The 15742-nt window shown below is 39.4% G+C and overlaps 1 protein-coding gene across 1 annotated transcript in view; it reads left to right on the top strand.

The window, feature by feature from the left end:
* LOC134654065 (monocarboxylate transporter 4-like) overlaps positions 1-10730 on the top strand; it is a 71274-nt gene extending 60544 nt beyond the window's left edge. Inside the window, exons 6-12 of the mRNA XM_063509479.1 lie at positions 2204-2371; positions 4416-4575; positions 5021-5162; positions 5726-5860; positions 6126-6300; positions 6743-6895; positions 9983-10730. Of these exons, the coding sequence (XP_063365549.1) occupies positions 2204-2371; positions 4416-4575; positions 5021-5162; positions 5726-5860; positions 6126-6300; positions 6743-6895; positions 9983-10518 (1469 nt within the window). The 3' untranslated portion in view covers positions 10519-10730. The remainder of the gene's footprint in view (positions 1-2203; positions 2372-4415; positions 4576-5020; positions 5163-5725; positions 5861-6125; positions 6301-6742; positions 6896-9982) is intronic.
* The last annotated feature ends 5012 nt before the right edge of the window (positions 10731-15742 follow it).

Raw genomic sequence — 15742 nt, 5'->3', positions numbered from 1 at the left:
GGCGGAGCGTCCGATCATAACTCTGTCAGGTCTGCGCCAAGGCTGAAATTGGAATTTCGTAGCGACACTAACGAGTTAAGCTACGTTCGGTAATCGGATGGCAAGAGGATACGATGCAGCGAGATGGTGGCTTGAAGGCGGCGTTGCGGCTACAGCTTGGAGCTTTTCGCGCGGCGTGTAACGCCTAGGCACGTGCTACGAGCAAATGCTCTCTAAATGTTACCACTTACCGCCCCAAACCGTTATTGTTAACATTTCTACGTTCCCGATCTCTTAATTGTCACTTCAATTAAGAACACTCCAAAATGTTTAGACAGCCACCCCTCGAATCGTATTCGGTTAATATTTCGCGATAAACAGACCTTTTGAGATTTCCGACGACCAGTTTAACCTAATTGCTGTTTTATTTGATGTCATCGCAAGCTGTTCGAGCAGTAATAATTAACTAAGTAATTGGTGCAAAGCACAAATAATAGGGTAAAGGGGCGAGATATCGAACGCGGCATTATGCGGGAAGCACAATGAGTCTATTGTGCGACTCATAACGGTAATGACACGCAATAGCGACAGGCCTTTAGATAAATTAGTAAAAGAATTATCTTTGTTGCTCCACAAAGGCGGGCTAATTACTTTTATTTCCAAGTTAGTACACAGTCATTAAGGACAGTTTTACCATCAGAATCGTAAACACGAATACGTTTCAGTGTAATTGTTGGTAAAATTTTCATTGGTCCGCTGCCCAGGGACCCATATCGATATCCAATTATCCAAGATTGTTCAGAAAGTGGAGAGTAAATTCTGTTTTTGTAATGAGAATTGAAGCAAGATTGCTGACTTATTTATATTTGTTCTGAAATTTTGACACTTAGACAGCCAAAATAATTCAAAATAGAGTCTGTGCGGAAAAAGTAAAGTCGTACCTATATAATGTATTGGATCCCATATATTTCACGACTCTTCTCTTTCCGCACAGACTCTACATATTATTGATAATCGTAGTATTTTTATTTAAACATAATGTTATTGAAATTTTAGCAAGTTTACATTGAAATAATCATAAATAAAATAGATACACTAGCTTTACCTACTTGTCATTCATTTTATTAAACATTGTCATTCCCATAAGTAGTTTTTCAGAATGTCAAGTCCCGTCAGTGTTATAAAATAATTTTGAAAAAAGCTAAATAACAGCGCCCCAATTTTTAGGGTTCCGTACCCAAAGGGTAAAAACGGGACCCTATTACTAAGACTCCGCTGTCCGTCCGTCCGTCCGTCCGTCCGTCCGTCCGTCCGTCCGTCCGTCCGTCTGTCACCGGGCTGTATCTCACGAACCGTGATAGCTAGACAGTTGAAATTTTCACAGATGATGTATTTCTGTTGCCGCTATAACAACAAATACTAAAAACAGAATAAAATAAAGATTTAAGTGGGGCTCCCATACAACAAACGTGATTTTTGACCGAAGTTAAGCAACGTTGGGCGGGGTCAGTACTTGGATGGGTGACCGTTTTTTTGCTTGTTTTGCTCTATTGTTTGTTGATGGTGCGGAACCCCCCGTGCGCGAGTCCGACTCGCACTTGGCCGGGTTTTTTCTCTAAGGTGGAAAAGCCACGAGCGTGCTTACCGTTTGATGCCTTTCCGTTTCGTCGGTTTACTCGTAGGTACACTGCTCTTGATAGAAATGATGTGACTTCGTGTGAGACAGTGCAACTTAGTCGTACGTGACTCCGCGCCGACCATGTTAGGCACACTCCTCATTTGTTGCAACTCACGTCCGATTTGTTGCTTTTAAAAAGACATGAGGTTGTTCTAGTCGAGACATAAAAAGTCTCACGTATTTGTACCTACGTTCAAAAGTTATGTTAACTTACAAACTAAGTACCTAGTTACGTTTCTTGCCTGTGAAAACATACAGTACCTGATATAGGTTTAACCTAATGTACGTTGTAAATATATTAATTATTATCTGTTGGTATTATATAATAAAAAATAAAGCAAATAAAAATAAAAACATATTCAACCTAAGTAAGGATTCGAGGTATTTTATTTGTGTTTCAAATTGGGGTTGATCGTTACCGTATCGTATTTAGATAAAAAATAAATAATTCTCTCTAATAAATTACGAACAGCCTTCTCATCAATCCCTTGTCGTGAGTGTACTTGTATTTGAAAAAGGAAAGATAATAATGTGTTTTGTGTACAGTATGGGCGGGAGCAATATGCGTGGGAGTATCCCGCGCCGCAGGCGCGATGGTGGCGGGTCGTCGGCGTTCGCCACGGCTAGCCGCACTGTTGGGTGGGCTGTTGCTGCCGCTCGCCTGCCTGTTCACCTCTTTCGCGACGCAGTTGCACCAGACTATGCTTAGCTACGGTAAAAATCCTTTATCAACCAGCAGAGAACCAAACTGACTTGTAAATTAATAAATTAATTATTAATTTTCCATGTTGGCTATTTATAATGTCAATTGTGTAAGGTCAATTGCATAGGTGTGGGCACCTTGTACGTATGGCACCATCGAGACTGCCCAAAGCAGTATTTTACTCTGAGCTAGCCACAGGTAAACGCAAGGCTGGTGGGCAGTACCTACGCTACAGGGATGTCTTGAACAGAGGCGGCTGGTAGCTATGTATTATGGGTGTTCACTCACAATAAAAAACAAAAACTAAACCTACACATTCAATTAACCGTCGCAAAGTACCTAGATGTCGGTTTCCGTCCACCCGGTCATTGAACTCTCTCATAGATTTTCGGTATTACGAATATCTTGACGACCGATAGACACCGATTTTACAAATGGATATGTTTTTAATTAAATTTTATGGAAAGATGTGCTAAATTGTTAAAACACCTGTTTCGGTCCAAACAATCTCACCGCACAGCCGTCACCCGCGCCCGCGCCAAACACAAAACATAATATACCTAGGTAACACGAAAAACAAAATAAGCTAGTTACTTTTATCACATTCACACAACACAACCACGGTGTTTTTGGTTATTGATCTGATTTAAAAAATATATAAGTTTTTGTTTTTGAGTAACATTGCTACGAAAGTTCAAGGTCGTCCATAATTTAACTCGAGTCGATTTTGTAAACTTTTTCACATTCTCACGTTAAATTCATTCATTTTTAAACACCTCACAACAAACAAATTATGTGCTTTAACTGTTTAAACTCTTATTTCATTATTTAGAATGAAAAAAAAAGCCAAAATTGCATTGCTGCACATACTTTAAAATTGACTAAGGTCTGTTTAGAAACAAGTGACAACAATATCAACATGGCGCGCGGGATGCGCGCGCAGATCAACCGGGCGCCGCACCGATTTTGCCTGTTCCCTCATAGAAAATATTCTGTTTCACGCGCGGAGTTCTGGTAAAACTTCTCTTTCGCTCTTATTGAATTTCCTATTGATCGAATGTACTAAATCTTTTTCCATAGGAGCGCAATCCAAAGCGCTCCGCTTCGCGCGTTACCTTTGATTTCTATGAAATTATAGGAGTACGCCGTGTAGGTAGTGGTGACTTGGTGAGCTGTCTATAAACTTATAATGAATAAAGGTTATTATTTAATTGGTATTGAGTTTTTTACGATCTTAAATAGTAATATATTAAATTCATTCTGACTATATATGGGAGTGCACCGCACAAGCGCTCCTTAAGGCGGGCCGCGCCTGGTCTTGAAACGCCACCTTTTGAGTCATGTGAGTCGTGGGAGGAGCTTGCATCTCGGAGATCGGACTGGCGAACTGCTGTCAATACGAGTCTTGATATGTTCAAACACACCCGACTTGAAGATCTTGACGCCAAACGCCAACTCCGAAAAACTCGGCCCAAGCCCTCCTACAATTACACATACAACGCATCTGGGCAACTCTACTGTGCTTTATGTTGTCGCACTTTCAAAATCAAATTTGGTTTTGCGAGCCACGCTCGCGCTCATGCACGTAATAGTTAAGACCCTTTTTTTTTTGTTTTGTTCTATTTGTCAGGATGTCGCCGTCGACGGATACGTCTGGGAGGACATCATCATCACCTATTCCAATCAAAATAACTGTAACTGGCAATGCAATGTATAAAATAAGTGAGTTCTAACCGACAATCTAACTATTAGCAACATGACATTAAAGCACATACACGAACGAGGCCACGGAAGAAAGAAAAAGCGCGCCGTGTGAACGAGGCACACCAACAAGATTTTTCTGCAGTCATTGGCATGTGTGTGTCGCCAGTTACGTTTTTGTGTACGCGCATCTCTAAAAAGGTCGTACCTAGGTGAGTGTAACCTAGGTAACGACCTACGACCGACAAAGTTACAGTCCAAGTCCTGTGCTACTACATGTTCTTTTTGTATTTCATTTCGTCGTTTACTATCGCCGCCTAATATTTAACTGTTGTATGAATGGTCTCTTCTCAGGAGTGGTACTCGGGATTGGGTGCGGACTGGTGAGGGAGGCGGCTGGCTTAGTACTCGGGGCGTACTTCCGACGGCGTCGGCAGTTCGTGGAGCTAGTGGCACACGCAGGCGGCGGCGTCGGCATCGCACTCTTCAGCGTCGCCTATAAGGAGGCTGTGGGGTAAGATAACAGTGCAAAACCTACAACCGAATTAAGAACCAGTCTTGGCCTCCGACATCAATCCTTCTGAATAATTTAACTTGCTTAATAAGAAAAAGATTTTTTAACACAATCTTTTTGCATTGGAAAAGATATTTATTATAATTAAAATACAATATTCGCGTGTTACGGCGGTACTTATTTCCTCCACTACCTTAATAAATGAAATGGAACTATTCAAGTTAAAGTGTCCGCGCCAACCCTAATAGCTTGGTCAGACGCCAGAATTCCAAGAGTATCCACTCTTAAAGTAGATTAACTTTTTTGTTGGACACAACACCTGCAAACAGTTATGGGTTTCTACTCAACTCATTTTCATTTAATTATACTTGCTTAAACTTTTGCACTCCATTGAATTTGCAATGAGGTAGACGTGTTGTTTTGACGTAAAATGTTTTGATGGCAGGAAACTTGGTTGGCGGCTAGGCTTGCAGGCGATCACTGGCATACTGGTGCTAGCGTTTTTTCTTAGTGCTGTATACCGAAGTGCATCTCTATACCACCCACAACGCCGAGCTATTTTACATTTGAAAAACCAAAGACGAAAGGTAATGTTATTTTTTTGTAATTTTTCAGCAGAACATTTTAATTTCTAAAGTAAGACGTAGACTTTGTCGTTACATTGCGGTCTAGTAAAGTAAACTGCATTCAAAAGTTTGATCAGATACCGCGATGTAATGAAAATTGCATGCAAGGTCTTGCTAGTCTCCTCGCTTCATAAAATAAATGAAACAAGCAAAACAAGCAGATCAAGGTTTTATCTTACCAAATCAAAACTTTAACAAATTGTAGATAAAATCAGATTACCTCTACCTACAGACTAAAGAAAATCTTACACTGATTATTTGATTAATAATTGCTCGAAATAAAATAAAAACTAATTGTATAGACAATTTTCCGTAATTTTCTAATAAACTGATGGCGTGCAAATTGTCCTACAAAGATAAATTTGTCTTATCTAGAGAAGAAAGTAAAACTTTTTACTTTCCGTTAAAAAGTAGGTATAATCCAATTACCGAAGAAAATAATATGGCGATCTTCGTTTGCGAATACTTTTGTATTTTGTTTTAATGTTTTGAATTTATAATAAATTGTAACTTTAATATTGTAGGTAAAAGAAAAGAAAGGCATGCGGAGGTCGGCGCCGCTGATCGATCTAAGCCCCCTTAACTCTCGGCCGGCTAAAGTTTTGTTGTTGGCGGCTGGAGTGGCCGCGTTCGGACTTTACACTCCAGTATTTTTTTTGGTAAGTCAATAGAGTGTTCAACTAAGCATTTTCAACGAAAATTTCAACTAAGGTTTTCCTCTGGCGGTCCCTTTGTTATCGAAAGCTTATCTTTATTATATCGACCCATCGAAAAAGGGGCTTTTGCCAGTTTTAGCTTGATAGGCGTTTTATTTATCCAACTGCGCTCAACCAACACTAGCCTTCAGCGACTTTCATGAGGTTTTTATTTGAGTTTAGATAAGATACATGGTTGTTGACTTAAGAAATGGAATTTTCTTGGCAGGCCCTGCAAGGTTTCCGTGAGGGTTTGGAGGAGAGTGCACTCGTACTCCTGCAGACGTTTCTGGGTTTCGCCGCTGTGTTGGGCTGCGCCGGCTTCGGGCTCGTGCTGGTGCGCCCGTCGGCACAGTGCCTCGTCTCCAAGCAGTACTTGTGCCAAACTGCTATGCTGGGAATAGGTATAACTCTAATTATAATATAACATCATCTTCCTCGCGTTGTCCCGGCATTTTGCTACGGCTCATGGGAGCCTGGGGTCCGCTTGGCAACCAATCCCAGTAATTGGCGTGGGCACTAGTTTTTACGAAAGCGACTGCCATCTGACCTTCCAACCCAGAGGGTAACCTAGGCCCGTATTGAGTTAGTCCGGTTTCTTCACGATGTTTTCCTTCACCCGCGACCTTCCGATTGCAAGTCGCACGCTCTTACCGCTCTAGGCCACCAGCGCTTCACTATAATATAACGCTTTACATTATTATGGTCGTTACGGGACAATACGTTTTATACATAGTTTGCATTGCACTACGTAAGTACGTATGTCCATAGAATGCTCCCAAAAACAAGTAGGATAAGCCAAAACACCTTATATTATAAATGATTAATTATATAACTTTGTTCCAGGCATATCAATGCTAGCTCTAAGCAGCGTCGAGGGCTACCACGGATACGTGTTGTTCGCCTGGATGTACGGATTGTGTTTGGGTGGTTATCTCTACTCTATGAAAATGCTTACAATGGAGCGCGTCAGGGGACGTCACTTCGCTAAAGTTTGGGGTAAGTATAACAACCAAAATTTAGTAGCCCCCGGACATGGGTATTCCATTGGATATTGAACCCTTTTAAAACAAGCAACATTTCGGTTCGCTTTATGTTTTGTTTAGGTAAATAAACTTGAATTTATATTTGCTAATGTACTATCGTTAACCTTTTCGACGCCGTGTCAAACACAAAAGCTGTCACGCTAACGCCACGTCAGCGAAGTATCCAAACTGAAATTGAACTTTATGCATATGCACGTAGGTCTATGTTGCTCTGTGGTCTGTGACCGATTAATCGGTCTTTGGCGTTGAACCTACGGTGCGTATATATCGGTCATTGGCGTCCAAAAGGTTAAACGTTATTTAAAATTCAGTTTTTCTATTTTTCTCAATGTTTTCTACGACATTAGCATTTATTGCTCAGATAAAGCCTTGCCGTACCGTACTTAATAAATAAATAAAATAAAATAAAAAATAAAAAAGCCTTTTATTTCAAGTCCAATTTGTTACACTCATTTCATTACAACAGTATAAGTTAGCATTTATTTATAAGTATTTATTTTAGGTATAATGTCAATTAGAATTATTTATTGTTATTGTTAAGTCAATTTTCACATATTATAAATATACAAAGTATTAATTATTTGTGGTGGACAAGAACCCCTCATCGGGTGAAGGCCTCCTCCAAGGACTTCCATCTATCCCTGTTTGTAGCTATATCTTTCCAGTTTATACCGGCTGTTTTATTTATGTCATCAGTCCAACGGCTGTTAGGTTTCCCGGAGCGTCGTTTGCCTGCAGGTCCTTTCCAGGTGGTAGCTTTCAAGGTCCAGCGCGAGTCTGACAGCCTGGCAACATGTCCAGCCCATCTCCATTTTTGTGTTTTGGCGTGTTCGAGAGCGTCTATTAGTTTTGTTACAGCTCTTATATTTATATGTGGTATTTTTTGAACTCTTTTTATGTTTAGCAGGCTTCTCTCCATCGCTCTCTGGCATGTAGTTATTTTTGATTTAATTTTTGCAGTGAACAGCCAGGTTTGACTTGCATAAGTCAGTGAAGGTAAAATACATATATCCATAACTTTTTTCTTGATTTTCATATTCATATTACTTTTCAGGATTTCCTTTAGGCTCCAGTATTTATTCCAAGCTATTTTTACTCGTCGGTCTACTTCTTCTTCGTTTCGTTGACTACTGAATGATATCTGCTTACCCAGGTAAATATAGCTGTCTACGTACTCTAGTAGCGTTCCATCGACGGTTATGTCCTTTTGAGTGCTATTGGTCATAAGTTTTGTTTTTTGAAAGTTCATTCTTAGGCCGACTTTTGCACTAGCTTCATGTAGAGTTTGTATCATGTATTCTAGCTGGGCGCAGTGTTCTGTCATTAATATGATATCGTCCGCGAAACGCAGATGGTTCAGATACTTACCATTCATGTATATTCCTATATTGTTCCAGTTGAGACTATTGATTACTGATTCGAGTACCGCTAAGAATAATTTTGGAGACAGCGGGTCACCCTGCCTGACGCCTCTGTCTATTTGTATGTCTGGTCCTAGTTTGTCTAATTGAACTCTACTGGTGCAATTTTCATAAATGTGTCTTATTATTCTTATGTATGTTGGATGTACATTGCACTGGTTCAGAGCGTCCCATATAGAGGAATGTGATATAGTGTCGAACGCTTTAGCGTAATCAATGAATGCTGTGTACAACGGTCTTCGGTATTCTTGATATTTTTCTATTACCTGCTCCAGTGTGTGGATATGGTCCATGGTTGAGTACCCGCTCCTAAATCCAGCTTGTTCGCATGGTTGGCACCTGTCAATTGCTTCGCTTATTCGGGATAGTATGATTGAAGAAAATAGTTTGTATGTGCATGACATTAGACTGATGGGCCTGTAGTTTCCTATGTCCATTGGGTTTCCTTTTTTATACAAAAGTATTATATTTGACTGCGTCCATTGTTTGGGTGCTGTTCCTGTTTTTAGGATGAGATTAAATAAATGTGCCAAGGGTGTCGCTAATAAGGGAGCAGCAGTTTTTAATATTTCATTTGTAATGTTATCCGGCCCAGGACTTTTTCCAGTTTTTAAGTTTTTAATACGTCTCATTATAACTATTTCATCTATTACTGGGACTTCACTTATGCTTGGAAGGTCTGTTTTTGGTGGTTCTTGCTCTTGACTACTGTATAACTTCCTGTAATAGGTTGTAGCAGTTTCAAGTATCTGATTTCGAGATAGTGCAGTATTGTTATCTGAAATTTGCAACTCCGGGATCCAGTTCTTATGTGTTCTGAGTTCTTTGTAGGCTTTTTTCACACTTCCGTCAGTGTAGATGTGGTTTTCAATTTTGGACTCTCTGTGCTTTTTATAGTCTTCTTTTATACTTTTACTTACTATTTTGTAAATGTCACTCAACTTTGATTTAATTTCTTTTGTTTTGGGTCTTATATTTTGGAGTTCCGTTCGCTTTGCTATTAGTTGCTTTGTGGTGTTAGATAATATGCCTTTCTGTGTGTTGTGGTTATTCTTTTGTGAATAGTTCAAACTTGTCTGGATGCAATTGATTAGCTTGTCATGATATGATTGTGTTAATTCGTCCGGCGCCAAAGTCATAAGTGGTTGTCTTTCTTCTTCGAGGCGTTTCAAGAAATCATTTTTTTCAATATACCGTACTTAACCAATACTTAAAGTGGAAATGGAAACTTTATTTTCGCGATAAGGCACAACGACTTTGGAAACAAATACGAGTATATATATATATGGACTTGTACATGTACCTACATACATGAACCTGATACGAGCGCTGGTTGGAGTCAGATAATTATGGAGGTGGTATAAAATCATTTAAAGAAAGCGCTTAGTTTTAATTCATAGTTTTACTTCGACGTGTTGTAGCCTAACCAACAGTCAGGAAAAATTAGTTCTTGAGACTCCGTGTGTGCTATCATTTTATAAACAGTACTTTTGTGTTTAAAAGTAATAAGATTTTTTATGTGCAAATCTGGTGCGTGTTTTCACGTCTAATATAAATTATTATTTGATGTTTTGCCTTCGTCCTGTATTTAAACACTGACACATTATCTATTTTTTTAGGTTTCGTCCAAGGTGCTGAAGCTCTTCCTGTGATAGTCGGTGTGCCGGTGACGGGTTACATCAACCAGCAGGCGCCGCGGGCCGGCTTCTACTTCTCGACGGCGGCCACCCTCGCCGGCGCCCTGCTGCTATTCTTCGTGGGCTTCTCCAAGCGCGAGCCGGAGCCGCCGCCGCCGGCGCCCGCGCCGACCGTGGCGGAGGCGTGCCCGTGCGTGACGCCGCCGCGCTGCGAGCCGGCGTGGTGCGCGTGCGGCGCGGGCGGCGCCACGGCCTACTGCGCCTGGCCCGGCCCGTCGTGCAGCGCGCGCCTGTCCAAGTCCCTCTCCTACGCCGCACCTCTAGACCGTGTTTGCTGCTCGGCCGCCGCCTACCCCGAGTGCTGCCGCCGCGCGCCGCCGCTGCGGCCCTCGCGCAGCGTCCCGGAAGGCCTCGCCCGCCGCGGGAGCACCTGGAACCGCGGCGGCTCCTATCGCGCCCCCTGTCGCTGTCGCAGGCGGGAGCACCATCTCATAGAGCAGATCACTACGTCGGTATGACCGATCGCTCATTGAGTGGATTCTCGTGAATACGATTAGTGAGAACTTGTAAATATTAATTCTTTGTAGCTAAAAATCAAGCCGATAGCGGTTAGGATAAAGCAATAACGGGATTGATTATAATGTTGGAAGCGGTGCGAATATTGAACTTATTTGTCGACTTTTATGTATTAAGTTCACCAATGCGCAAAGGAAAAAAAAATCATTCCTGATTCAATTATATTTTAATGAAAATGAAACAATAACAACTTAAATTTTTGATCATTCTTAAGCTATACAAAATATTTATTAAATTATTAAAATACCTTTTAATCAATATTTCTTGAAGTACTTGTGGGACCTCTATCGTTATGTAGCTCATACGGAAATAATGTAATGAATAGGTACTCATGTTTCATCGAATTTTAATATTTAATCTATGATATACCTAACTAATATCACTCGATATTTTGACCCTATTCCTTTCCTCTCCAGTGTCCACGGCTAGCTAGAGCGGATAGATAAATACAGGTAAATTAGCCAGAGTTTCAATCGAATTTCTCACCATTTATTAAGTAACTGCAGTTCGTTAACGATAGTAAACACATATAACTGTTTTTAACCTATAACCTGAAATAGACGTCATATATTAATGAAAAAGTGACGAAGCCCTCCAGTGGTGAAGTGGTGTTTTTAACCTCTTTATAAATACAATAGCTGCTGCAGATATTTCAGTGCAATTACAAGTTTAGGTACGCTTTTCTTACACTTTTTGATAAGTTCAATACCTACATACTTATAAATGTTATTTTTCTTCAATGCGTCCAACCAGCAATATTTCTTAACATCTACTTTCCCAGAGAGTAGTTTATTTATTTATTTATCTTTATTGGAAATGGCAGTTGTAACGCTTGCTGATTTACCTCTAGGAGTAAGCAAATGGATATATCAATAGAACGTATAACGGGAAACGCGAACAAAGTCAATTTTAGCAATTTGTGGGATGAAGTTTTTGACACGCGGCTCGGAATAATGTGTTATAGAATATGTTTTAGATTTTTTTTTATTATTAATTAAAATATTTTATTGTTCGTTAATCGTAGAATGTACTGATCGTTTATAATTTGTGCTGTTACGAGGATTGTTATGTTTTTGTACCAAAGCGTGTTTTACAATTTTGGTGGTGAATAGAAAAGATATTAAAGAAATTAGCAAAATTTTTGGTGTTTTACTTTTTCTCAATTCTGTCGAGGCCCATGTCACAAGTCACAATCAACAGCAAGATCGTCGATCATATGTATATTTATTATTATTATTCAACACCATTTGCACATACCTTGCCATTTATATGTTATGCAACACTTAATGTAAGCTTCTTCAAAGCTGTCCAAATACCCTTTTCCAAATGGTTTATTAATAGTGGATACAGATAAACCGAATAAGTATTCCGAAGTTCATACTCGACCCATTTCTACACAATTAATTAAAATAAAAACCAATAGAGGGAAACCTGAGAATGAAAATACTGCATAATTTTGCCTGCCGAAATAAAGCAGAATATCTGGGTGACCGAGCTTCGCTCGGAAAACATAAAAAAACTCGAAAATGCGCGTTTTCCCAGAGATAAGACCTAGCTAGATCGATTTTTCGCCCCCAAAAACCCCCATATAGCAAATTTCATCGAAATCGTTAGAGCCGTTTCCGAGATCCCCGAAATATATATATATATATATATATATATATATATATATATATATATATATATATACGTAATATATATATATATATATGTATATATACATAATATATATATATATATATATATATATATATATATATATATATAAACAAGAATTGCTCGTTTAAAGGTATTAGATAGATTAGATAGATAGATATATACCTATGCGCTCAAAGAAAAATATGTATGTTAATACAAGTTGGCGCCTTCACACGGACTGAATAAGCCTACTTGTACCAACATAATATCGCAAACAACGTACCAGTAGGAATTCATCACACGTGTCACGCGGAAAACTCTGAGCTAAGTACAAGTCGTTCCAGAGTATGAAAAAACTCACTCAAAGTAGGTGAAGTAACGTACCTATACTTGAATGTATTATGCGGAATAATATGATTACGTTTCACTTGATACGCCCTAAGTTGAAACACCAGCCGTTAAAGTCAAGAACTTGAAACGTCCGGAAGTGATATCGATCCTTAGAGAGTCGATGGTCTCGGACAATACCATCACAGAGACAATTCGGATCCGACACCCGGAATATAGATGAATCCCTGAAAATAAGCGCTCAGATTACTCGTTGTTGTATGATTTCACTTCTAAGCAATTTGGAATTTCTATTATTCTAATGCTATAACTTCATTTCGAACACAACGCGACGTTAACTTTACTGAGTGCCTAATTGTTTTTAGCTTTTAACGATGCAGCTTGCAAACGGCGTCTGGCTATGAGCGATTTTATGAGTACGAGCGGCGATAATGGTCAATTACATTAAGAGCTATCTAAAAAAACTATTCTACATTAATGACACTCTTTTATAGAGCAATTTGAAATAGCCGAGCGTAAATTCATATTTAACGAGGGCTTGCCACGACATCACTTGGTGTAAGTAAATGTTTATTCCCTCCAATATACTAAACGATATTTTTACCTAATATTAAGTCGGTCGAAACCTCAATCGCTGTCCTCACTCATCCTAGCCTGATCCCTCCGAACCTATAGGCAAATGGGAAGTGCGGGCGCGAAGAAATGAGGTGATTTCAATAGACCTCACGCTCTCGACAATCTCGTCACTCGTTTTACGAGCCGTGAAGTCCTCGTCTCCTAATAAACCTTTATGTCCGACCGGCATTCTAGAATACCAAGTAATTCCATGTAATTATTTAGGCCAACATCCTCGATACGATCGTATTTACATTTTATACATATAAGCGTAAATACTAATAAGGCGCGCTTGTAAAAGGAATTACATAAATATGGCTCGTACTAGTAGCTGAGGGAATGCAATATTTCATATACGGAAGATAAGCCCAGATCTGGATGTTATCGCTTGATATTCGCCGGAGAGCGCCGTCTGTCATAAGAGTGGTCGTAATTAAGACGCGGTGGGTCGACGCGTGCGCCGCATACATTTGCCGAGGATTATGGAAATGCTGCCCGCACAGATCCGCCTGCCGCCACTATCCTGGGAAATTATCTCAATTTAGTTACATCTGTGATTAGTCACTATTTTAGCGATGATTTCATTGAGTTTGCTGGAAAATTCTAATAAGCGTAGGCATTGTATTTTGTATCGTGATTAACTGAATTAAATTAGATTTTTTGTTCTTTCGTTGTGTTCTGTGTATCCGTAACCTGTGTATACGTAAATATAACAAACCACACCCGCAAATGAACTGTCACGTGTAAGTTAGAAAATAATTTCCACGCGCTGCGCGGCCGCTTAATTATTTATGCATGAAGTTAAGAAAATACGACACAGAAGACAACAGAACCACTGCACACATTTCATGCTTAATTAAATGTGCGTTGCCAATTACTCATCTGAACGTGCCGCGCCGCGCCTGTTTGAATGAAATTAAGAGGTGTTATAATGTGAGCGGCTTAGAGACTTATTTAATATTAAAGGTAAAATGGGTTGTAGTACAAGAGTACAACTGATGCAATAAAATAAAAACATACGCTGACAATGATAATACTCAACAACAGAAAACGGTAGTGAATATTTTATTGTGGTTTGCTTTTGGCTTCAACAGTCGATTGTTTTGATTTCCGAACATTTTGCGGTAAAATGGCGAAGCGGGCTGATAAACATATGATATTATACATTATGCATAAACATAATCCATAAAGCAACTTTACGTGAACATCATATTACATTAGCATACTGGAACGGGGACCCCCGCTGATTTGTGTATTCAATTACGTGGTGGTAATCACTTCAAATGCGTCTCGGAGACGTTCTCCTACGAATAAGTAGAATGCCTAAACACATATTCAGAGCTTGGCTATAATAATCACGTCGAGTATGATAATTTTGTGGAATAAATATTACGAGACGTATCTTATAGAAGAAATAAGCTACTACATTTAAACATGGTTGCTCTGATTATTCCAAGGAAGGACACAAAGAAGACTCATTACGCATCATCAATACGTAGGTAGGTAGGTACTCGTACATATTTCAACTAGGTCCATGTTTCAAAGTAGGTAAATATGATCAAGCGAAGTAACGCTGTTAAATTGATAGCCAGTAAAACTATTTTCCTTTCTTATTCGGAAACTAGGTATAACTAAACCAGTGGTAGGCAAAGTACGGCCCGCGGGCCAGCTCCGGCGCGCAAGAATTTTATCCGGCCCGCTGCCGGTCCTTCGAAATAATTAGTATATGGCTCGCGACGTCACTGTTTCAAATCAAAATGTATTTTTTCTGTGCAGTTGCGGCCCTCCACGGATTTTTTGTAATTTTCTGGCCCCCCTTGAAAAAAGTGTGCCCACCACTGAGCTAAACTTTAAGTAATACTTAAGTGCTTTCCATAGAAAACGAAGCGCCAGAAGCTCCGGCACGGCCCCGGCCCGGTCTAGCGGGAGTTCTTAATTCTATCATAATTACCCGAATTTACCTTATTGGATATAAGCTGAGTAGGTACACTTTACACTACAGTTGGCATACTGCTGTGTTGGCCAAGTTTGTGATCAGAATATCAAATTATTCTGTCTCGCGATTCCATTTCTGGGAAGATCCTTCTTGAAACGAAAATCCTGATCTGACATTCAGTTAATCTTTACTGAGAACAAAGATTTTCAACCCTTCGGTAATCCGGATGTAAAAGAATAAAGAGTTTAAAACTTAAATATCAACAGGTATCGTAAAATTTAATAAATATAGCTCGCTTGATAATCTTCAGAACTTAAAATATGTGCTTTAAAGTAAACAAAACAAACGAAACAAAGCTTTAAAAAAACGACAGCAAAAACTAGCAAAAAATTATTGTTTTTTTTTAGCTACTAGGTCTACTACGTAGACCGTTGTACTTAATACGATAGAATAATGATGTTCGTGATAAAAACAATCACGACTATGTCCATGATCCCAGGATTTAAATTATCTCCATAACAAAGTTTAATTTAAACTGTTTTAGCGGATTGAGAAAGATGTAGCAGATACACAAATAAAGTTACATACGCAACTATAGATACTAATAAGGATCAGCATTCTCAAAACAT

The sequence above is a fragment of the Cydia amplana genome, chromosome 14 (genome assembly GCF_948474715.1).
Source record: "Cydia amplana chromosome 14, ilCydAmpl1.1, whole genome shotgun sequence".
NCBI classification, from domain to species: Eukaryota; Metazoa; Arthropoda; class Insecta; order Lepidoptera; family Tortricidae; genus Cydia; species Cydia amplana.
The sequence above is the reverse complement of the archived record's forward strand: the minus strand, read 5'-3'. Positions and strand labels throughout refer to the sequence as shown.